The sequence below is a fragment of the Natrix helvetica genome, assembly GCF_964273705.1.
Source record: "Natrix helvetica genome assembly, chromosome: 5".
In the NCBI taxonomy this organism is placed as follows: Eukaryota; Metazoa; Chordata; class Lepidosauria; order Squamata; family Natricidae; genus Natrix; species Natrix helvetica.
Window position 1 is genome coordinate 89,397,883 of NC_138551.1, and position 24,369 is coordinate 89,422,251.

Consider the following 24,369-nt stretch of genomic DNA (forward strand, 5'->3'; position numbering starts at 1 on the left):
AAATTCTTAAATTGATTCATCAGGTACAGGAGATTCAAGATGCTCTCCTGTCAATCCTAGAGAGTGTGTGCAAACACAATCTTCTCACATCACTGGACCTCATGGAGGCTTACCTCCATGTACCCATTCACAAACAACACAGACGGTTCCTCCGATTTGTCTATGCGGGCTGTCATTTTCAGTATCGGGCCCTCCCCTTCAGGCTATCATCAGCCCCAAGGTTCTTCACCAAGCTCCTGTCAGTTGTAGCAGCCCACTTACATGCCAGACCCATTCAGATCTTTTGCTACCTGGACGACATCTTCCTGTTGTCCAGGTCACACGACCAGGTTCTGCGGGATCTTCAGGACACCTTGCAGGTGCTTCAGGAGGTGGGATTCTCCATCAATCAGGAGAAAAGCCACCTTGTTCCCACCTCCCGTCTAGTGCACTTGGGAGCCCTCATCGACCGCTCAGGGGAAGGTCTTCCTGTCTCGGGAACGACAGATCAGCCTCAGGGACTTAGTCTTCGAGGTACGGAGGAGACAGCAGGCACCTCTTCTCCAGCTGTCTCAACTGCTGGGGAAGATGGTCTCTTGCTTCTCCATCGTCCCTTGGAGACTATGCCTCCAGTGGTTTCTTCTGCCATTCCAGAAGACCAACAGCAGCTGTTCCCTAGTGAAAGTCAGGTTGACTGCAGAGGTCCTTCACTCTCTGGACTGGTGGATCTCCCCGGCCATCTCTCAGGGGTCCCTCTTCAGGGAACCTCTTCATCTCGTAGTTACGATGGATGCGAGTTTGACAGGTTGGGGCGCTCACCTGGAGGATCAGATAGCTCAGGGTCTCTGGTCTGACTCCGACCTTTCCCACAGTATGAATTGGCTAGAATTGAGGGCCATCCATCTAGAGCTCCTTCAGTTGCAGTCTTCAGTTCGCAACACACATGTGCTAATTTGGACAGGCAACACAACAGCCAAGGCGCATGTCAACCGCCGGGGAGGACGAGAGCAGTTTCCCTCATGGAGGCTAGGGATCTGGGTGGAAGCCAACCTTCTCTCCCTCCACACCAAACACATCTCGGGCTCCAACAACACCAGAGCAGACTGGTTGAGCCACACAGCAATCGATCCTGCGGAGTGGACCCTCAACCGTTGCATCTTCAAACAGCTGTAGACCAGGTATGGGACCATGGTGCTAGATCTCTTCATAACGGCATCCAACAATCAACTGCCCAGGTAGCTGTCTCGCTACACAACACCAAGCGTGGAAGGGACAGACACCTTAAGGTGCAGCAAACCCCACGGTCTTCTGTATGCCTTCCCTCCATTCTCCCTGATACAGAGGGTCATTCAGAAAATGATAAGAGGAAGAGCTGAGCTCATCCTACTCATCTCCCATTGGCCACGCCATCTATGGTTCGCGGACCTAGTCAACCTCTCAGTGGGCCCAGAGTGGCGTCTTCCCCTGATACTGTCCCTTCTTCACCAGGGATCCATCCAACATCCCGACCTATCTTGGCACCGCCTAATCGCATGGAGGCTTGAGGGCAGCAAACCTTTCTGAGACTAATTCAAACTATTCAGACTTCTTGATGCCCAGCCACTAATAGGATCTATGAATCAATGTGATAGACTTTCAGCACATGGTGCCTTTCTAGAGAGATTTCGCCCCTGGAGGCCTCGGTTCCCCATGTTTTGGAGTTCCTGCAACAGGGACTAGATAAAGGACTTGTGCCTAACATCTTATGGAGGCAGCTGTCGGATCTCTCTTTGGTTCTCTCTCTTCACTGGGATGAGCCTCTCTCCTTGCACCCTCATGTACGCAGCTTCATTAAGGGCATGTCTAATCTCTGCCCTCCTGTCATTCATCACTTCCCCTCGTGAGATCTAACCAAAGTCCTTGACTTTCTCACTGGACCACCTTTCCAGCCTCTCAGGTCAGCCTCCCTGCATCACCTCACATTGAAAACAACCTTTCTGGTGGCTATTATGTCTGCACGACGGGTCTAAGAATTCACGGCCCTTTCCATCAGTTCCGATTTGTGCATCTTTCACTCAGACCGCGTGGTCCTTTGCCTTGATCCCACCTTTGTCCCAAAGGTCAGTTTGGCCTTTCATCGGTCTCTGGATTGCACTCTACCGAACTTTTGCCCTAATCCCTCTCACAGTCTTGAGCACAAATGGCACAGGTTAGACGTAAGAAGGGCTCTTAAGATCTATATTGCCAAGACGGACATCTTTAGGCACACTGAAGCACTCTTTGTGTCTTTCCACCCCACAAACAAGGGTCTAAAGGCTACTCCATCTATGATTGGGCGCTGGATCCGGTCAACCATAACTAGAGCTTACCTGGTGAGTCACCTCACGCCTCCATCCAACATCACGGCACATTCTACACGCAGCGCGGCTACATCAGCAGCATGGACAAGGCAGACCTCAGTGGAAGAGATTTGCAAGGCAGCCACATGGGCGACCCCCAATTCCTTTATCCGCCATTATAAGATGGACAGATATGCGTCGGCGGATGCGGCATTCGGACAGCAGGTGCTTCAACAAGTTCTTCCCTCTTCAAGCTCCTAGCCCAGTCTCATTCCCACCCGGGGACTCACCCAGCTTTGGTAGGTCCCATGCATGACCGCCGTCTCCACCAATGTTGGGGAATGGGGCATTGGTTCTTACCTGATACGCCCCTTCTTGAGGCAGGTGGAGACAGCGGTTATCCCCACCCTTTGGTTCCTGGCCTAGTTCGCGGAGGGAGTTCTGGAGCTAGGCAAGAGTTTCAGAGGATTGAAAGCAGTCGACTAACACACAGCAGTCTACTTATCTGCTTCGTCACAAAAACGGGAGGACACGCCTCTGAGGCGATGACATCACTTTGGTAGGCTCAGTTCTATTGGTGACTGACTGAGTTAACCCATGCATGACCGCTGTCTCCACCTGCCTCGAGAAGAGGCGTATCAGGTAAAAACCAACATCCCATTCTACAAGGCACCTAAGGACAGAACAAGAAGCAATGGGTGGAAACTAACCAAGGAGAGAAGCAACTTAGAACTAAGGAGAAATTTCCTGACAGTTAAAACAATTAATCAGTGGAACAACTTGCCTCGAGAAGTTGTGAATGCTCCAACACTGGAAGTTTTTAAGAAGATATTGGATAACCATTTGTCTGAAGTGGTGTAGACTTTCCTGCCTAAACAGGGGGTTGGACTAGAAGACCTACAAGGTCCCTTCAAACTCTGTTAAATTTAATTTCTGCCTCTTACAGTATAAGGTAATCAGGATGTAGTAATAATTGTTTTATAATTGTTATTTGTTCTTCCATCTCCCCCCTGGCTTGGAATGTGTGAGGAAAATACATATTTTAGGCCAGGGGTGTCAAATTCATGGCCTGTAGGCCGGATGCGTCACATGCTGGCTACGCCCACCTCCGGTTAAGCAAAGGGGTGGGAGTCATGATACATCATATGATAACATGATGACAGGAGTTTGACACCCATGTTTTAGGCCATATTATTTAATGTGGACTAATATTGTACTTGGAGAAAAAGCAAGGTGACGAAAAATAACTGCAAAATTAAGGAAACATTCTCATTTGGTCTTTTGCCATAACCACTTTCTTTACCATACCATATTAGAAATTCCTTGCCTTTTCTATTCTATATGTGTGTGTGTGTGTGTGTGTGTGTGTGTGTGTGTGTGTGTGTGTGTTGTATTTGTGCTGATAAATAAATAAAATAAAATATCAGCACAAATACAACACAAATATAAAAAGGCAACATTAAAAATAAAAATATGGGTTTCTGCCTGGATGGTTTTCTGTAATGAGCCGAAGGACAGAAAGAGGGAGTAGTGAGCTTCCTCCCATATTTGGGCATACCAGGGGTTGTAACACACACACACACATACATACATACATACATACATACATACATACATACATACATACATACATACATACATGTTTTCTTTCTCTCTCTCTCTCTTTCCTCCTCCTCTTCTCCTTCCCAGATGTCCTGTAAGCAATCAGCAACTGCTCTTCTATCAGGTCACTGCCCTAGGGCATGCTTCTAATAGGAATTTAAAATGCTTTAAATAATTTAAAGGGACAGTGAGAGATCAAGGAAGCATGCTTAAGCTTTTTCCTTCTTTTTCCACTGCAAACTGCTTCCATGATTTGTTGTGATGTCTATCGTTTTCGATGCGATTATCGTTTTATTGGCTATTCAGTTGCATGATCTCAAACATATGCAGAATATATATCTTTCAATCCAAATTCTTTTGCCTCAACTTTCTTTTGTGAATTCCGTAGGGGAAAAAATCATCCCTAGTGTCATTTTTATTTCATTTCAGGGCAACCTGCATCAATAAAAACTGCAGCCTTTAGTATTACAGGGAGAAAGAAGAAATGCATAATTTCTGATGATAAATCTACTCTGGTCCTTATGCTTTGTTCATATATGGTAGTGTTTCTTAACTACAGCAACTTTATAGCAGACTTCCAGTACTTGAGGGTCTGTCACAGAGAAGAGGGTACAGATACAGATTAACAGAGCTGGAAGGAACCTTGTAGGTAGTGGTGAAATCTAATTTTTTTTTACTACCGGTTCTGTGGGCATGGCTTGGTGGGGGTCATGTGACTGGGTGGGAATGGCTATGTAGTCATGTAACTGGGGATCAAAAGACAGAAACAGGGTTGGACTAGATGACTTCCAGATCCCTTCCAGCCCTGGATTATCCTCTGAAGCTGCTTTTAGTGCCAGGTTTGTAGTCCTTCCTCCCTCTCCTTTTTCCCTCCCTCCCTCCCTTTCTTTCTTTGTCTTTCTCTCTCCTTTCTTTCTTTCTTTCTTTCTTTCTTTCTTTCTTTCTTTCTTTCTTTCTTTCTTCTCAGGACCCCCCTACCCCCCTATTTTTGGCCTAGCAAGCCTTAGGGAAGCCTGCTGGGAGCAAAAACGAACCACCACCACTCCCGTGTTTCCAGAGAAACGGTAGTAAAAAAAATGCTTAAAAAGAAAAAAAAAGTTCCAAAGATCAGCTGTGCGACATGCGAGCATCAAAACTTTTTAAAAACACCTTTTAAAAGTATTTTTTACTACCGGTTCAAGCGAACCGGCCAAAACCAGTAGCATTTCACCCCTGCTTGTAGGTCGTCTAGTCCACACACACTCGCCCAAGCAGGAGACCCTACGCCATTTTTTTCACAGATGGCAGTCCAGTCTCTTCTTGAAAGCTTCCAGTGATGGAGCTCAACCTCTTCTCCATAGCACCTGAGGGCAAGATCAGAATGACGGATAGAAACCTATCAAGGAGAGAACCAACCTAGAATTAAGGAGAAATTCCATGTCAGTGAAACAATTAATCAGTGGAACAGCTTCCCTCAAGAGGTTGTGAGTGCTCCATCACTGGAGGTTTTTAAGAAGACAGCGGTTTGTCCAGAATGATATAGGCTCTCCTGCCACAAGTAGAGGGCTTGAATAGAAGACCTCCATTACAATCCTATTATCCTATGTTCTGTGATGAATGCTCTAACATGCTGGCTGGAGAATTCTAGGAATTGAAGTCCACACATCATAAAGTTGCTGAAGTTGAGAGACACCGACATCAGGGAATTCGGTGTTGTGGTGGTGACTATTGTTATTTTTACTGTTATTATTTTCCTCACTATCCCACCATTTCTTTGGGAACTCAAGGCCTTTACACAAAGGCTTTCCCTAATTTTAGACCACCAGAAGCATCCTTGGAGGAGAGGAGAGAGAAAACAGGAAAAGCATCAATGTGTGAATACAATGCAAGCACCGCCCCTTGTATTAACTCCTCAAGGTAGTCCAAAGAAGATACACAACAACAGAACATAGAATAATAAGAATTGGAAGGGAACTTGGAAGTCTTCTAGTCCAAACTGCTGCTCAAGTAGAAGACCCTTTACCATTCTGGGCAAATGGCTGGCAAGTCACCTCTCTTCTCTTGTTTTCCTCCTTCCTTAGGGACAAGATTCAATTGATATTGATAAGAGAAGATGGATTTAATCCTAGATTGTGACTATTAACTATGCATGTGTTAGGTAGTTATATAAGTGTGTGTGTGTGTGCGTGTGTGTGTATGAAAAGGTAAAGGTTTCCCTGCACATGGGTGCTAGTGGTTTCCAGGTCTAGTGGGCGGTGCTCATCTCCGTTTCTAAGTCAAAGAGCCAGTGCTGTACGAATACGTCTCCATGGTCATGTGGCCGGCATGACTAAACGCCAAATGCGCATGGAACGCTGTTGCTTTCCCACCAAAGGTGGTTCCTGTTTTTCTACTTGCATTTTTATGTGCTTTTGAACTGCTAGTTGGCAGAAGCTGGGACAAGTAACGGGACCTCACTCCATTATGCGACACTAGGAATTCGAACCGCCAAAGTGTCGACTTCTGATCGACAAGCTCAGCATCTTAGCCACTGAGCCACCACATGTGTATGTATGTATGTATGTATGTATGTATGTATGTATCTATCTATCTATCTATCTATCTATCTATCTATCTATCTATCTATCTACCTACCTACCTACCTACCTACCTACCTACCTACCTACCTACCTACCTACCTATATACCTACCTTTTACTCTCCAGAAAACTAGGAAGGATCCCTTTAGAAATGTTTTACAAACTGACTCTCTCTCTCTCACACACACACAAACACATTCCTTCTGCGGATTGAGATGTCTTCCCATGACAGTTGTCCAGCATGTGGTTCTTTCTCCTCTTTTCCAAGGTCATTCCTACATATTGTATGTTGTGACAGCTTGTATATTGTGACCTTACCAGTAGAGTAGCCCTCAATTTATGACCACCATTGGGAGTAGAATTTCTGTTGTAAGTTGGTGAGGTCATAAAGCAAGTTATCACATGACCAGATCCTATTTTACGACCATTTTTACTTCAGTCATTCAGCAAATGCAGCTTCCCCATCTGACTTTGCTTGTCAGAAACTGGCTGCAAAGATTGCAAATCACAATCTCATGATTGCCAGATACTGCAACTGTCGTAAATGCAAGCCAGTTGCCAAGTGCCCAAGTTGTGATCAGGTCACTTTGGGGTGGCGCTTTGCTCACAACTTTGAGGACATATTCTAAATGGCTATCGTAACTTGGAACCATAATTAAACGGCTGTAAGTCAAGGACTACTGTACATATCGAGGATTTGGACAGGTTGCGTGGACGTCTGCGACCCACCACATGTTTATTGGACCCATGTCCCTCCTGGCTTGTACTGGCATCCTGGGAGGTTACGCGCGACTGGCTCCTGGGCCTAGTGAACGCCTCGTTGGGTGAGGGGTCTCTACCGGCCGCCTTGAAAGAGGTGGTGGTGAGGCCCCTGCTCAAGAAGCCTTCCCTGGACCCAACGGACCTAGTTAATTATCGTCCAGTCTCCAACCTTCCTTTCTTAGCGAAGGTTGTAGAGAGTGTGGTGGTACAGCAGTTCCCACGTCACCTGGAGGAAAATGATTATCTAGACCCGCGCCAGTCCGGCTTCCGTCCCGGGCACAGCACCGAGACGGCCTTGGTCGCATTGGTTGATGATCTCTGGAGGGCCAGAGATAGGGGTTGTTCCTCTATCCTGGTCCTATTAGATCTCTCGGCGGCGTTCGATACCATCGACCATGGTATCCTGTTGCACCGGCTAGAGGGGTTGGGAGTCAGGGGCACCGTTTTACGGTGGTTTGGCTCCTACCTCTCGGACCGGACGCAACGTGTGTTGGCAGGGGAACAGAGATCGACCCGGAGGCCACTCACATGTGGAGTGCCACAGGGATCGGTGCTCTCGCCTCTCCTGTTCAACACATACATGAAACCGCTGGGCGAGATCATCCGTGGTTTTGGGGTGGGATATCATCTGTATGCTGATGATACTCAGCTATACATTTCCACCCCGAACCACCCCAATGAGGCCGTCGAAATGATGTCCCGGTGTTTGGAGGCCGTACGGGTCTGGATGGATGGCAACCGACTAAAACTCAACCCTTCCAAGACGGAGTGGCTGTGGCTTCCGGCCTCCCGGTTCAACCAGGTGCTTCCATCCCTGGCCATTGGGGGCGTGCAACTAGCCCCCATGGAACAGGTGCGCAATTTGGGCGTCCTCCTAGATGCCCGGCTGTCCATGGATGACCATGTAACAGCCGTGGCAAGGGGGGCGTTCCATCAGGTCCGCCTGATGCGCCAATTGCGCCCCTTATTGGACCGGGATGCCCTACGCACAGTCACCCATGCGCTAGTGACGTCTCGCCTGGACTACTGCAATGCTCTCTACATGGGGCTTCCCTTGAGATGCACTCGGAGACTGCAGTTGGTCCAGAACGCGGCCGCGCGGGTGATTATGGGGAGGACTAGATACTCCCCGGTAACACCTCTCCTGCGCGAGCTGCACTGGCTTCCTGTGGTCTACCGAGTGCGTTTCAAGGTTTTGATTATGATCTTTAAAGCGCTTCATGGCACAGGGCCTAGTTACATGCAGGATCGCATCCTGCCCCACACATCCCTACGACCAATTCGTTCACACAGAGAGGGACTTCTCCGGGTGCCGTCCACCAAACAGTGTCGGGGGGCGACACCCAGGAGCAGAGCCTTCTCTGTGATGGGCCCAGCCCTGTGGAATGACCTCCCCCGTGACATCAGGATCACTTCCGATCTCCGCTCCTTCCGTGTACAGCTGAAGACCCACCTCTTTCAATTATCTGGCCTGGCTCAACCGTAATTTTTTCTCACTCCTCCTGACTGTCTTTTTAAATTTTAAATTTTAATTGTACATTGGGTTTTTTACAATTGGGTATTTTAATGGGGATTTTAACTGTCTAAATGTTGTAATTGGTTACCTCCTCCGTGCATGTGTGTCTCTGTATTTTTGTATGTTTATGTGTTTGTATACATGTTTTTATGTTCTATATGCCCATTGTACGCCGCCCCGAGTCCTGCCTGGAAAGGGAGCGGCTAATAAATTCAAATTTATTTATTTATTTATTTATATACCAAATAGATTGGACCTTATATCCTAATAATGTGGTGGTGGTTCCGTCATTATGATAGAAAGCACAGGATCATGCAGATATTACTAAATCCTGAAGGCACAGTAAGACAGATTGGGCTGAGAGCAGTGGTGGGATTCAAATAATTTAACAATTGGATCTTTGCCCTAGTGACTGGCTGGGTGGGTCATGTGACTGGATGGGCATGGGCCAACTCGACATTGCTCATGTTGAGGAGGACCTCGCTTTGCCCAACCTCGCATCACCATGCCTCTCAAGCGGCCAGGTGAGCGGCTGGGCAGTGAGGCAAGGAGTGGCTGTCAGGGAAATGGCTAGGTGTGGGGAGGCATGCTATTCATCCGGTTCGCCAAACTGCACAAAATTTAGCTAACAGTTCTACCGAACCTGTGCGAACCGGCTGAATCCCACCACTGGCTGAGAGGAAGAAACAGAGTCATCCAAAGTGAATTATTTGGGCCTTTCTGGTCAAATAGGAACAAGAATCTGTCTTCTCAGTTCATGTCTGACTGTCCCACTACTATCTTTCCAAAGTAAGAATAGCAAGGAAAGGCCCTAACTAGCAACACATTCACTTTTTTTCTTGCTCATTACTATCCATAGCAAGGAAGGCTATTTAAAAAGGGAGTTTCATTTGTGCATATTCTAAGAGTGCAAAAGGCCCCAAGCCCTTGATTTAAATAAGGCTATTTATCATTTGCTACAATATCATGATAGCGATTGAGGGATTAAAGAATTTGTCCGTGTCAGCATGCACATTTTGGTGAGCAGTTTAACCTTGAGACATCTGCGCTGGTTGAATTCCTCCAGAGTGCATTGTGTTCTCCCAAATTAAAATAGCATTCATATCTATTGTGCTTCAGCATTATGACTCCGAGGATAAAGGTTCCTCTTACCCTGCACCACAGTACTTTCTACAATTTTCTCATCTAATAATTCAGATGGGACAAGTGGCATGGGAACAGTAGGCACAGAATGCTTTCCTTCGTAAGTGTTATTCATTTTCCATTTTTACTCATCATGATGAATTACCTGTATCCAGGCTACACAATACAATCCAAACAGTTACGTCCTCTTTATCAAGTTGACTGGCTACAGGTAGTCCTCAACTTATGACCACAATTAAGCCCAAATTTATCTGACTAAGTAAGACATTTGTTAAATGAATTTTGCCCCATTTTACAACCATAGTCAAATGCTATGGTTTTCCCAGTTGCAATCTATGGCAGTGAAAGTGGGACCATAAGGAAGGCTGAGCGCCAGAGAATTGAGGCCTTTGAACTCTGGTGCTGGAGAAGACTCCTGCGAGTCTCTTGGACTGCAAGGCAATCAAACCAGTCAGTCCTAGAGGAGATCAACCCTGACTGCTCTTTAGAAGGCCAGATTCTGAAGATGAAACTCAAATACTTTGGCCACCTAATAAGAAGGAAGGACTCACTGGAGAAGAGCCTAATGCTGGGAAAGACTGAGGGCAAAAGAAGAAGGGAACGACAGAGAATGAGGTGGCTGGATGGAGTCAGCGTGAGCTTAAATAGACTCCAGAGGACAGGAAGGCCTGGAAGAACGTTGTCCATGGGGTCGCAATGGGTTGATCATGACTTCACAACTAACAACCTTTACAAAGTTGTTAAATGAATCACTGCAGTTGTCAAGTTAATAACACGGTTGTTAAGTGAAGCTGGCTTCCCCATTGACTTTGCTTCTCAGAAGGTCGCAAAAGGGGATCATGTGATCCCAGGACACTGCAGCCATCATAAATATGACTCAGTTGCCAAATCTGAATTTTGATCATGTGACCATGGGGATGCCACAATGCTCATAGGTGTGAAAAACAGTCATAAGTCACTTTTTTCAATGCTGTTGTAACTTCAAATGGTCCCTAAATTAACTGTTATAAGTCAAGGACTGCCTGTATACTCTTCCTTGGAACCTTTTAACGCTATTACCGGTAATAACTTTGATTCTCTTCTTTGTTGAAATCCACTGTCGTACAGTATGAGCAGAGGAAACTGTATCAGTTATTATATTCAAATGAACTGACTCTCAAATAAAAGGATTTAGGTTTTTAGTCTAAGAAATATTTAGTTTGCATATTATTATTTGCATAAAAGTTATTTTGGCTGACTGTTGATTTACATAGGCTAAAAAAAGTGTATGAACTCTTCATTAAAACTGGACATTAACTGGTTTATCTGATTGTTAAAATTCCCAAATAATTTTAGAAACAAAGAGCAAAGCAAAATTTTAAAATGGGTTTCCGCTGGTTGAGATGCTAAATTACAAGCAGAAAACCCCAAATTTTAGTCCTTCCTTCAAGATGGAAGCCAGTTGGGTGACTTTGAGTCAATCATCCTTTCTTAGACTTAGAAAGGAGACAACAAAAGCCATCTTTAAAATTTTGCCAAAAAGATTGGTCCTATCTATGAAGTTTCCAGGAATCTGGATTAAATGCCTTATTTTGCACATGAACTTCATCTAAGCTTCCTGATTTAATCAAAGCATGGAAAGAAAATATACGTTTTAAAACTAAGATTTCCAAATACGGAATGAATATCTGTGGATGGAAACTGAACAAGGAGAGATTCAATGTGGAAATAAGGAGAAATTTTCTGACAGTGAGAACAATCAACCAGTGAAACAGCTTGCCTTCAGAAGTTGTGGGAGCTTCACAGTGGTGGGATTCAAATAATTTAGCAACCGGTTCTCTGCCCTCATGATTTCTTCCAGCAACCAGTTCACCAAACTGCTCAGAAACTTAACAACCGGTTCTCCCGAAATGGTGCGAACTGGCTGAATCCCACCACTGGAGCTTTATCACTGGAAGCTTTCAAGAAGAGACTGGACTGCCATCTGTGAAAAATGGTGTAGGGTCTGCTTGGGCGGGGGATTGGACTAGATGACCTACAACTTCCTTCCAACTATTAATCTGAATCTGTAACTGTAGCATATTGTATGTAATGAAGAGGAAATCCTGGAACCATTGTGGGATCAGAGAAAAATTAGTAAAGTGTGTTTCTTTTGTGACTCATGCATTCATTGACAGAGATACTGACATTGTCAGAAAAGCCAAGTAGTGAATTTTGAAAACCTTGGAGTTAAAGGTTAGAGGTTAGAGGAGGAGAGTTAATCCTCTTCCTCTATTGACAATGAAAAGTACGTTTGTAAAGGTGCTATAGTAATGCTGGGAGAATCTGACTGGAATGCGAATTTACATCTATGGTTCTTTTCAGGTAAACATCACTTTGCTGGACATCAATGACAATTACCCTGTATGGAAAGATGAGCCGTATTTCATCAACCTAGTGGAAATGACCCCTCCCAACTCCGATGTCACAACAGTAGGTGTCCAAGTATACAATACACACTCTCCTGCGCTGTGGTTTTTTATTTCTAATATGCAAAAACCACACTTTGAACCCTATTGCATCTCTTTAGCTTTGCCCTGCCTGTTGGTTAAAATTTAAAACATATGTATAAAATATTAAAAGGGAGTGGAATGGACTACATAATTGAAACAAGATTCCGCAAATACTTTAAACTACATGATCCCAAAAAATGTATACATTTATAAATCTTCTTTGCAAGAAGAAAGCTATTTGGAGGAAGGGGGTTTACAAAAGAAAATGAGCTAATGGGGAAAAGTTAATTAGCACATGTCCCAGAATTGCATACCAGCTTTATCACTGAAGACATGTTTGAACTGATGTCATATATAGAGCCGATACAGAGTCTATAGTGGTCTTTATTCTGGCTTCAATACTGACTTAGAATCTCTTTGATATATTCATGAATTCATTCCTGATTCCAATATTTGTCCCTTCATATTGTTAAGGGTACCACTCAGGGGTGGGTTGTTGCCAGTGTTACTGCCAGTTTGCAACCTGCACGTAATGTGCGTGCATGCTTTGTGCGCGTGTGCGCTGTTCAATGTAAACTGTTCTGCGCGCATGCACAGAACAATTTACAGTGAACTGTGCAGACGCAGTCATTAAAATCCAAAAGGGTGACAGTCAAGCGGCAGCAAGGGAACCGGTTCGGAGGCGTGGCAGGCCTGGGTTGCTGCCGGTTCTGTGACCCAGGCCTGAATTCCACTACCAGTTCGGCCGAACCAGCAGCAATCCACCTCTGGTACCACTTCCACCATGAATGTTATCAAACTAATTCCATTGCATGCATGACAAATGATTGTTGTTTTTTCTGCTGCTGCTTTTGTGGGGCACCATGTTAAGAGCTACACATCCATTCAAGGAATCCCAGGTGCCTTCTGCATCTTGTGTTGTGGCCGACCAGCGGCTAGCAGAGCTGGCTGCAGATTCAGACATTGAGGAGTTTGGGGAAGAAAATGGGCCAGTCCTGGAGTTTGGGGAAGGCTCAGATGAGGGCTCTGCATCAGAGGCAGAGAGGGGACCAAGGCCATCTGGTAGTTATTTGCTGCCTCTGGAGCCTCTGGAGTCTGACATCAGTGAGGCAGAAGAACAGCAGGTGCCTGTTCCCAGTGTGTGCACGCACAGAGCTACCAGAAGGCAAGAACACTTAAGAAAACAGGGTCGACTTGGGAGTAAGGCTTGGAGATGATTGGCCCCTCCCATAAGACATAAAAGAGGAGCGAATGAGACATGAGCTTTTGCAGGAAGTAATTAGGTCATCTGGTCAGTTCAAGCTTTGAAAAGTTATGTCTGACTCTATGCTAAGTTGGCCTTGCTCTGCATTTGGCAATTAGGTCTCTGGCAGCGTTTCAAGGGAGATAAAGATGGGTGCTTATCAGCATTATCCTGAAAGACTGGCAACTCGAGCATACATCTGTCGGAACCTTCACAGACTGTTTGTGAAGCCTTGTGGACTGTTAATGACCATAATTTACACCCATATAAATAAAAGAGGGTTTTTGGGACTAAGATTGTGATTTTGCTTTCTCAGGAAGCCTAGGCCAGAACAGCTTGTTTGCTATTTGGACAGGGAAAGGGGCAATGGAGTGACTTACAAGTTGCAACAAAGCTTTCAGGACCCATAAAGTATGGGGTAGGGAAGGGAAGGGAAAAAGCATTGTAGCTCTCTATACTTGGGAGTGGGGACAAGAGAATGGAGGGAGTTGCCTTTTTTTAATGAGGTCCATACCTGCATACTGTTCTGACCGAGGCTTTCCAAGAGCATGAAGCAAACTCCTTGTCCCGACAAAAAACCCTTTTATTAATTGACTGTGAATTCTGCTCATTCACATCCAGTAAAGTCTTTCAAGGGAGGATTTACAGTCACAGACCTTATCTGGCTTGGAGAGCTGACAGGCCGATATCTGCAGAACTTGGCAAGGAATCTCGGAGAGTCACGAGCCAATTAAGCGAACTAATTGTCTCCTGCAGACTCCACTCCCTCTTCACTCCTCTTTTATTTCCTCTGGGAGGGGCCATTCACCATCCACCTGTGGCCTTATTCCCACGTCAACCCCTGTTCCTTAGCTGTTCCCTTCGTCTGGCAACTCTGCGCATGCACACACTGGGAACAGGCTCCAGCTATTCGTCTGCCTCAGTGGTGTCTGATTCTGAAGGCAGCTGATAAGTGGCATACAGCTCTGGCCCCCTCTCTGCCTCTGACACAGAGCCCTCATCCGAGCCTTCCCTAGACTCTAGGACTGGCCCATGTCCCTCCCCAACCTCCTCACCGTCCAAATCTGCTGCCAGCTCCACTTGTCGCTGTTGGGCCACAACACATACAATTAGAACAGGGGTGCCCAACTCACATCGTCACATTGTCATCACATGATGTATCATGGCTTTCCCCCCCTTCGCTAAAACGTATGGGCGTGGCCAGCGTGTGACACATCCGGCCCATGGGCTGTGAGTTTGACACCCCTGATTTAGAACTTCCCATTACAAGAGGAGGCAGGGAGAGAGAACTGGACATTCTCTGATTTTGCTTAACATCTTTCTTTAAATTGCTACCTTCCAACAGGCCAAAAAGGTTGGCCTTTGTCTATTCTTTGTGTGCTCTAGGGACTGCCCCTCCCCCAAGCCACCTGCAGGCTATAAATTGCCAAGCCTGGTTTATTGTTTCTGAATATGATGTAGTAGCGGCAACTGGTTTGTTCAGTGTTTCCTTCTGCTGGTTTGTGCATTTTAATGGCAGCATGTCTGAGCATCCGTGTAGGAGGAGTCCTGCTGGGTATCAGCAGTCTTAAGTAAATTTTCTGGGAAATAAATCCAATTGCAGTGAAAGTAAAATCTCACTCTAGAGCTGCAATTGTAGGTTAGGAATGCCTTTGTGCCATGCATCTTAAAAGTTGCTAAAGTGTGAGCCAGATTATGGTTAAAAACTCGGTGTGAGGCATGAACCACTCTGATGCTGGCTTGTTCTACAAGCCACAAGTAAGTGATTTGCAGCACCCCGTCTAGCTGTTGTTTGGGGTTATTCCAGAGGTGATATTCAGCCGATTCTGACTGGTTCTGGTGAACCGGTAGCGGAAATGTTGAGTAGTTCAGAGTACCAACAAATACCACCTCTGGCTGGCCCTGCCCCCATCTATTTGCTGAGTCCTGAGTCCCAGCTGATCGGCTGGGTCTTTTGTTGCCCTGCACAGGAGAACAGAGCTGGAAAACAGGTTAGTGGAGTGGGGAGGGAATGGGGATTTTGCAGTATCCTTCCCCTGCCATGCCCACCAAGCCACACCACACCCACCAAGCTGCACCACACCCATGAAGCCGCACCACGCCCACCAAGCCAGCCCACAGAATTGGTAGTAAAAAAAATTGAATTCCACTGGGTTATTCCCCGAGGGGGTTCCTTCCACCCAACCCTCTTTCTCCGTGCTCGCTTGCTTCTGTGCTGAATTTGTGCTTTGGGGGCTAAACAAGCCCTGTGCGCCCCTAAAAGTTGGCTGGCTTCTTCCTGGGGCCATGGGAAGGTTTATGCTTAGCCTGTCCTCAAACTCCACGGCTGCCTCAAAGTCTGCGGGTTGTGAGGTGGTGGCCTATTCAGGTTCAGAAGTTGCTCCATTTCAGTAGTATGGTTTTATTTTCATTTTTTACCCAAATATAATTAAAACAAAACTATATTTTCCCCAAAAAAGTGGCTAAGGTTAAGAAACACTGATTTGAAGACTCATTTATTGCCTTGCAAAGTTCTTTGAATTGCCTGTAACTGTCCAGGAAGACTCAAGCTAGAAACTTCAAAACAAATTGCAATAAAAAGAAAATGAGAGAGGTCAGTTTTAAAGCCCACCATAAAAAAGGTTTACATGAAGGATCCCTCTCATGTTACTTTTTTCACTGTGCAGCAGTGGTGGGTTGGAGGCGGTACGGCCTGTTACGGGCATACCGGAGCCTGCATGGAGCACCGGGTACCGTTCCAGTACAGTGCTCCGGAGGGCCTGCCTGCCTGCCCGAGCTCCTTACCTGTCCTTTACGCCTTTGACACTTCTGCACATACGCATGGCGCATACGGCACCTGCGCAATGCTCCACCGAGCAGCTGGAGCATTGCGGAGGCTTGTGGAGGCGTTGCAGGCAGGTATGATGCATACGCGCGCTGCACGCATCCATGTGGGCGACGCTGGGCCCGTTCCCACCTTACCAGTTGGAACAGGATCTGGAACCCACCACTGCTGTGCAGTAATAAATATCCATGTCCATGCTGAGAATGGAAGGTGGCGTTTGATGACATCGGGCAATGCTGATTGTGCTTTTATTGGGGAATGTGACTTTTGTGGGATGTTTCTGTAAGGTATAAGAATACGTTGAGACCCATAGAAGTTTGAGAATACATCCAAGTCACAATGAGCCAAAAATGAGACTTAAATGGAGGCTTGAATAACAATCAGTGTTTAATCTTTGATCAAAGTTTAAAGACATGATGGTCAGTTGTTCCCAACATACCCCAAGGATATGCAGGGAAGAACTACCCTTCAGAGAAGGTGTAACTCCTTTCTATATAGTCAGAAACATCATAAAATAACATCCTGGCTTTACAATACTCCTTATTAGCCCTATCAGCCTTATCTCTTTCCCCTGTTCTCACCGATTGGCCATTTGGCCCCCTGTTGCGAAGGGAACAGATCAAAGGTGAGGCATGGGTTTTGACAAATGCCAGGTAGTTTACAGGCCCCAATAAGAGCACCACAGGAAGTCAGTTGCAGGAAACAAAAGGCACTTACAGCATGCAAGCATATACGTTACAAATACAAGGCATAATATATGTGTGTTACAGAAAACAAGTGTTTCTACTAAAACCAACAAGTTGTATCCTTATTACTTATTCCTCTTCATTTCTAATTTACAATATAGTATGGTGTAATTCTGGTTTGTGCCATATCTGGAATTACGACAGGCTTGTAATTGCCTACCTAAACAAAACAAACTTGTTTTGGAAGATGGACTTTGCATAGTTCTTTTTTTGAATGGGTTTCATCACTTGGAAACCTGCCATGAGGAGCACTAAAGTTCATCCAGTTGTCCCAGTGTCTCCAATGACACTGAACCTTGCAGCCAACAGCGGATAAGGCATATAAAAAGCCGCACTCCTTGCAATGTTGTTTTATCGGGAGCTGTGGTGGCACAGTGGTTAGAATGCAATATTGCAGGCTAACTCTGCCCACTGGCAGGAATTCGATCCTGACCGGCTCAAGGTTGGCTCAGCCTTCCATCCTTCTGAGGTGGGTAAAATGCGGACCCAGATTATTGGGGGCAAAAGGCTGACTCTGTAAACGGCTTAGAGAGGGCTGTAAAGCACTATAAAGTGGTATATAAGTCTAAGTGCTAAATACTATTATTGTAAGGCTAGAATTTCTTCCTCCTCCAGTTCCCGCACTACAAATTCTATGGCGATTTATTAAAAAATCACGCACAGACACGCATAGTCCTTGAACTGCATCCACAGCTACCGACTTTGCAAGCATGCCTGGCCTTTCTCTTTGTGTGTGCAAGTCCATGCGTTGGGGTTCTGTCGTGGTGGGGTTTTTTTTTTCCTTTAAAGTTTTAAAAAACGATTGATTTCAACTTTTTCAACCTAGTTTGCGACCTCCTTCAAGGACCTCTATGAAAGGCATTGATTTAAAGCCCTTCAAATCCCACTGGCAAAATAAAAGAGAGGGAGAAGGGAGAATTATTCTCCATCACGCTAGGAGAAAAATGACGGGCGTGAAACAGAAAATAAATGAGGGGAAAGTGAAGAGAATCCACAAAATCATCAAACAAGAAGACCCTGCTTTTTTTAAATAAAAAAAGAGCCCATAATGACACATTAATCTTCTGAGGAGGTGTGGAAATATCAAAGGTCTCCAGTCCAAGTTCACTCTTTGTAAATTAACTCCCACTTACCTCAGGTGGCCTTTGAGGTTTTCTTCCTTCCACATCTAGGAACAATTGTTGCTTTTGGAATACACCATCGGCCTTCATTCTACTTGTAGGTTCTTCTTGCCAAAAGTTTTTTTATTATTATTCTCTTACACACCATTGTGAATATACATTCATATAATTGTTATTCTTCTGTACATTTGTCATTCTTATACATTTGTTATTCCATTTAATAGGTTATAATATACAGTTTGGGTTGCTTTATTTACCATCCCTTCAGCCTGTTGTAACACCACCTTCTTTTCCCTTTCTTTTCTCCCTCCCTCCCTTCTCTACTTCCTTCCTTCCTCCTCTCCTTCCCCTTCGTTCTTCCCTTACCTCTCCCCTACCCCTACTCTTCCTCTTCCCCTTCCTACCCTCTCTCCTTCTTTTTCTCTCCCTTCCACCCTCCTTTCCTTACCTCTTTCTTCCTTCCCTCCTCTTCCTCTCATTCTACTTGTAGATTCTTAAACTTCTGTTTCATTTCAGTTGCAACTTTAAGCATACACTCAGCACGTACATTAGTGCAGTGATGGCTAACCTTTTCTGGGCCGAGTGCCCAAAGCATGCTCGTGCGCGTGCAAATGCGCGCGTGCCCAAAATGCAATGCACATGTGCTCCCCGTGCATGTGCCTGCCTCTGTGCATGTGTGCGTTCCCCCCACGTCTCGCCCGCCTGTGCATGTGCACACGGCCCCCCCACATGACACCCCCCGCATGTGCACGCACCCCATTCCCATGCACGCATGTGTGGCCTCCTGCATGTGCCCCATCCCCCATGCATGTGCAGCAGAGCGGAGCTGAACTGGGGCAACGATTCATGTGCCATCAGAGAGGGCGCTGCGTGCCACCTCTGGCACACGTGCCATAGGTTTGCCATCGTGGCATTAGTGTATGTCATGATTTCGTGTCCTTAAAACAATCCGTTAGAAGCCCAGATCACATTTAAAGTTCCAGCGATCTTTTTTTCAGACTGGAGTGATTTCTTTTCCATCTATTCATCGTGTTTGCTGTTTCTTTGCATTTCTTTGTGTTCGCTGGCTTTATTAAGTATAGCCCTTAGATTTATATACCGCTTCATGGTGCTTTACAGCCCTCTCTAAGCGGTTTACAGAGTCAGCACATTGCCTCCAGCAATCTCATTTTACCGACCTCAGAAAGAGGGAAGACGGAGTCAACCTTGAGCTGACTCGCCCCACTGTCCAACAACCAAGTGTTCCTGGTGTTTTCAGGCCCTGTTGCTGCCCAGGAATATGACGCTGGAGAACTGCTCCCCGTGTGTTGAGTAACCCAACTCTCTTGTCTCGCTGCTCCTCTGTTTCTCCTCTCAGGGCAGCGTCTCTGGAAATGCTCTGTTGAACTCCATGTGTAGCATCTCTTCACTGTGTAATCTGTCTCAGTTGCTCTGCCGGCATCCTAGGGTGTTGCAGATGTCAGCCTTGTCGGCTGAGATCCGTGATTTGGGACTTACATCTCCCATTATGATTTTTAATTTACAGAACCGATTGTCCAGGATGACACCATAGTTAAAAATAAACATCAATACCCCCCCCCCCCAAAAATGCACTCGTTTATTTCGAAGAGAGGCTTAATTTTCATTCTTGAGAAGTTTACCATCCCTTGCAAGTGGCAGCTGAATTTCAGAGCTTTAAGGGAAGCTGCTACACTCCCTAATTTAAACTATGCCTGAAGATCTGTGCAAATATAATATCAGATCTATCATGCATGTATAAATTTCAACAGTGGACCTGCTGTGAATGCATTACACTAGAAAACAGTTGCTAAATGCAGTTCAGGAAATCTTTGCTTGATGACTTAGCTTGTTTAGTTCTCACTGCTAGTGCAAATTGATAAATATTTAAATCCACTGCAATGTATAACTGAAGGATGCCTTTTAGTATCCTGATTGTCAGATCAGCTGGTACTAAAATGCTATGGTTTTTATTCTTGGTAGAATTTTCCCTTCTCCTGATTTTTTTAGCATTGTTGCCTTTAAAATCATAAAAGAAATGTTCTAATATTTCCTGATAACGTGAGGGTGGCTTGTAGATAAGACATTCATTGTGCATTTGCCTCACTCCAATCACTGAATATTAGGAAAGGTTTAGATGCCCTCATCTTTCATTTATAATTCTTCCACATTTCTTCAACACTTCTTGCTTCCTTTTCTCACTACTAAAAACCCATTAAGGAGGAATAGCTGTCAAATGCGTTCGGACTGGCAATGGTTTAGCCCTCCATCTAGAACACCCAAGGGGCTTGAACTATTTACATTTGTGCTTTGCCAAATTTCAGAAAGAATGTGAATAAGGTGGGACAAAACTTAGTTTTTCTTCTATAATTAGTGTTTCCTGATTTGGACTGTGGAATTTGGATGGCAACTAGATGGGGTCAAACAGCTAGAGTTTTCTCTATCCATCTCTGTGGCCATCCAATGATAGACTTGAGTTTTACAGCAGTTTATATATTATACTAGCCGATAAACCGGTGTTTCCTTGGTATTTATTTATAGGGGGGGAAATGTCCGTATCCAGGGGAATTGGATTTTCCCCTTTACCAGAGGGAGCCCCCTTGTGGACTACTGTGAAGCCGTTATCATAGCAACTCCACTGCACTGCACAGTAGAAGTCATTTTACGGCAGTACAGTAGAAGCCATTTTAAGGCACAACAGGCTGTATCTTAACAGAACACACACCCTGAGGGATTTTAGGAGTGTCTTGCCCCCACAATATTTGTTTCCAGAGAGTAAGTCATCTGTGTATCAAGTTTGGTTTAAATTTCTTTAGGCATTCCAGAGTTATGCTGGAACATACACACACACAGTCATTTTTTATATATATAGAAGATTACAGAGTATCTATATTATATTACTGATGCTACGGTATTATGATTGCTGTTGCAATACAAAAGATCCATGGACTTATTTTTTTCAACTAGATTGCAAGTGATGCTTGTAACCTAAGCATTTCAATGTCATGCTTCTTCTTAGAGCCTGCATAAATGCTCAAAGAAACGAAAAAGATTGTTTAAAATGTCTTCATAGACCTATAAAACACACCTTTCTGATTTCTGTAGGTGGTAGCTTTTGATCCAGACCTCGCGGAAAATGGTTCCCTTGTCTACAGCATCAGACCACCGAATAAGTTTTACAGTCTTAACAGCACCACGGGAAAGATTCGGACAACAGGGGTTGTGTTGGACAGAGAAAATCCAAACCCCCAAGAAGCTGAGCTCATGAGGAAGATTGTAGTCTCCGTCACTGACCGTATGTTTGTTTAAGTTATATTAGCTGCTTCCTTATATTTTTTGGCTAGGATTTACTTCCATATTGGTTTATATGAAGGGTCCCCAAACTTTGCAACTTTAAAACTTGTGGACTTCAACTCCCAGAATTCTCCAGCCAGCATGGCTGGATAGCAGAGTTAAAGTCCACAAATCTTAAAGTTGCTAGTTTGAATGGTTTATATGGTATATTGTTGATAAAACTTTGGCTTTTCTCTCAGATATTACAGGGTTTTGAAATGGCTATTTCTTTAAAAGTGCTACTTTCTAAATTCTGCTAGTGTAATTGGTGGTGGTTGTTGTTGTTGTTTTTTTGACATTTCCCAAGACAACCTAATCCTTGAAGATTTCCACCTCATTTTACCATGATGATGTCCTAGAAAGTCTCTTTGACAGATTTCAATGGAAAAGATGCTGGAGGAATTGATCTTGTGACTTTTCTGACCCCTGCAGGTGGGAGGCCACCATTACGGGCCACAAGTAGCGCCACAGTGTTTGTAAACTTACTGGATCTTAATGACAACGATCCCACCTTCCAGAACTTGCCTTTTATCACTGAGATTCCTGAGGGTCTTCCAGCAGGGTCATCTGTCTTCCAGGTGAGCCTTATTTTTCACCTTAAGTATATGCTAATTAAAAGACTAAAGAACATCTATTTCCAAGAACATAGTTTGAATTACGTTAAAATTGGATTAGTGGTGGGAATGATTCATGGCATTTTCTTCTCGGCAGTTTGATTACAGTAGTCCTCAACTTTCAGCCACAATCAGGATGAGAATTTCCACTGTTAAGCAAGGTGGTTGTTAAATGAGTCGTGTCCGATTTTACAACCTTTTTGCCATGATCATTAAGCAAATTGCCATGGTCCTTAAGTGAATCCAGCTTCCCCCCCACTGATTTTGCTTGCTGGGAAAGTCGCAAATGGCAATCATGTGATCTTAGGAACTACAATGTAAAAAGGATGTGGAGACTCTGGAGAGAGTGCAGAGAAGAGCAACCAAGATTATTAGGGGACTGGAGACTAAAACATATGAAGAATGGTTGCAGGAACTGGGTATGTCTAGCTTAATGAAAAGAAGGACTAGGGGAGACATGATAGCAGTGTTCCAATATCTCAGGGGCTGCCACAAAGAAGAAGGAGTCAAACTATTCTCCAAGGCACCTGAGGGTAGAACAAGAAGCAATGGGTGGAAACTAATCAAGGAGAGAAGCAACCTAGAATTAAGGAGAAATTTCCTGACAGTTAGAACAATTAATCAGGTGGAACAACTTGTCTGCAGAAGTTGTAAATGCTCCAACACTGGAAGTTTTTAAGAAGATGTTGGATAACCATTTGTCTGAAGTGGTGTAGGGTTTCCTGCCTAAGCAGGCGGTTGGACTAGAAGACCTCCAAGGTCCCTTCCAACTATTCTATTCTATTCTACAACCGTCATATATCCATGCTGGTTGTTGAGAGCTTGAATTTTTATCACATGACTGCTACAATCACAAGTCACTTTTTTCAGTGTAACTTCAAATGGTCATTAAACAAATAGTTGTAAGTCGAGGATTACCCATACAGTACAGTTTTCTACAAAAGACGTCCCTTCCCTTTCAAAATTAAGTGATCAAATGCTGTTTCTTTTAATATTATCTTCCAATTTTGCATGGTGAGCAGGGATGTGCGGGCAGGGGAGGCAGAGCCTCACCTCTCATCATGAAATAATAATATATAAAATAATAATATCCATGAGGAAGTTTCATATATATAAGAGGAAGAGGAGGGAGGAGGAGGAGCGCGCGCGGGGCGGTGCCAGCTGGGCAACCGGCGGAGGCAGGAGGGTTCTCGGAAGCGCCAATAACCTTCCTGCCTCCGCTGTACTTGGCGCGCTCCTTGTGACTGCAATCGACGTCCAGAAGTGGCAGGGGCTTGATGACGTCGCCGCAGCTGCCATGCTCGGTTGGACGGAGGTAGCCAGAGTGGCGCCAAGGCAGTCTGGTGGACGAGCGACCGAGGATCAGGCTGCCTGATCCTCCATCGCTCGCTCACTCTTTCGTCCGCCCAGACCCCTCGGCGCCATTCTGGTTTCCTCCGTCTGGCCGCACCCAGCAGCGACGTCGGCAACGTCATCAAGACGAAGTGGCTTGGAGGCGAAGTGCTTTTCAGTGCTTTTCTGTGCGTCTGGCGTTTAGGTAGATAGCCGGATGTCCTAAACGCCAGACACACAGAAAACACTGAAAAGCAGCTGCTGTTGGGGATTGCGGAGCGCAAGCCACCAGAGCGCGCTCAGGAAGGCGGGGAATGGGATCACGTGTGCTGGAGACTGAGGCAGCCTCAGCCTCCACCACACGTGGTCCCATTCCCCACCTTCCTGATGATGTCACCAGCCTGACCGGGCATAAACCTCACCGCACATCACTGATAGTGAGACATAATGATGAAACAGAAGTTGGACAGCCCAGTGTTTCTCAACCTCAACAATTGTAAGATGTGTGGACTGCAACTCCCAGAATTCCCTGTCAGCGTGCTGGGAGTTTACATTCGCACACTTTAAAGTTGCCACGGTTGAGAAATCTTCGGAGAGCGGGCTGAGCCCTTTTTTATCCACATTGTACCAAAAAGGGAGTTAGTCCCGACTCCAGAGGGAGTATAGATTAAGAAAATCTGTCTCAATTTTATTCAAGAAAATCTGATTAAATGTCAGAAGCCAGCACTGGCAGCATTTCATGTTTGTTTTGTCATTTCCTCGCTTTGGATAATATCCCCTTTCCTATCATAGTTGAATTACAAATCTTAAT

The 24,369-nt window shown here is 45.2% G+C and overlaps 1 protein-coding gene across 1 annotated transcript in view; it reads left to right on the forward strand.

Moving 5' to 3' along the window:
- Positions 1-24,369, forward strand: part of CDH23 (cadherin related 23) — a 677,284-nt gene that overhangs the window by 463,778 nt on the left and 189,137 nt on the right. The window contains exons 21-23 of the mRNA XM_081954507.1: positions 12,221-12,328; positions 21,385-21,574; positions 22,045-22,190. Of these exons, the coding sequence (XP_081810633.1) occupies positions 12,221-12,328; positions 21,385-21,574; positions 22,045-22,190 (444 nt within the window). The remainder of the gene's footprint in view (positions 1-12,220; positions 12,329-21,384; positions 21,575-22,044; positions 22,191-24,369) is intronic.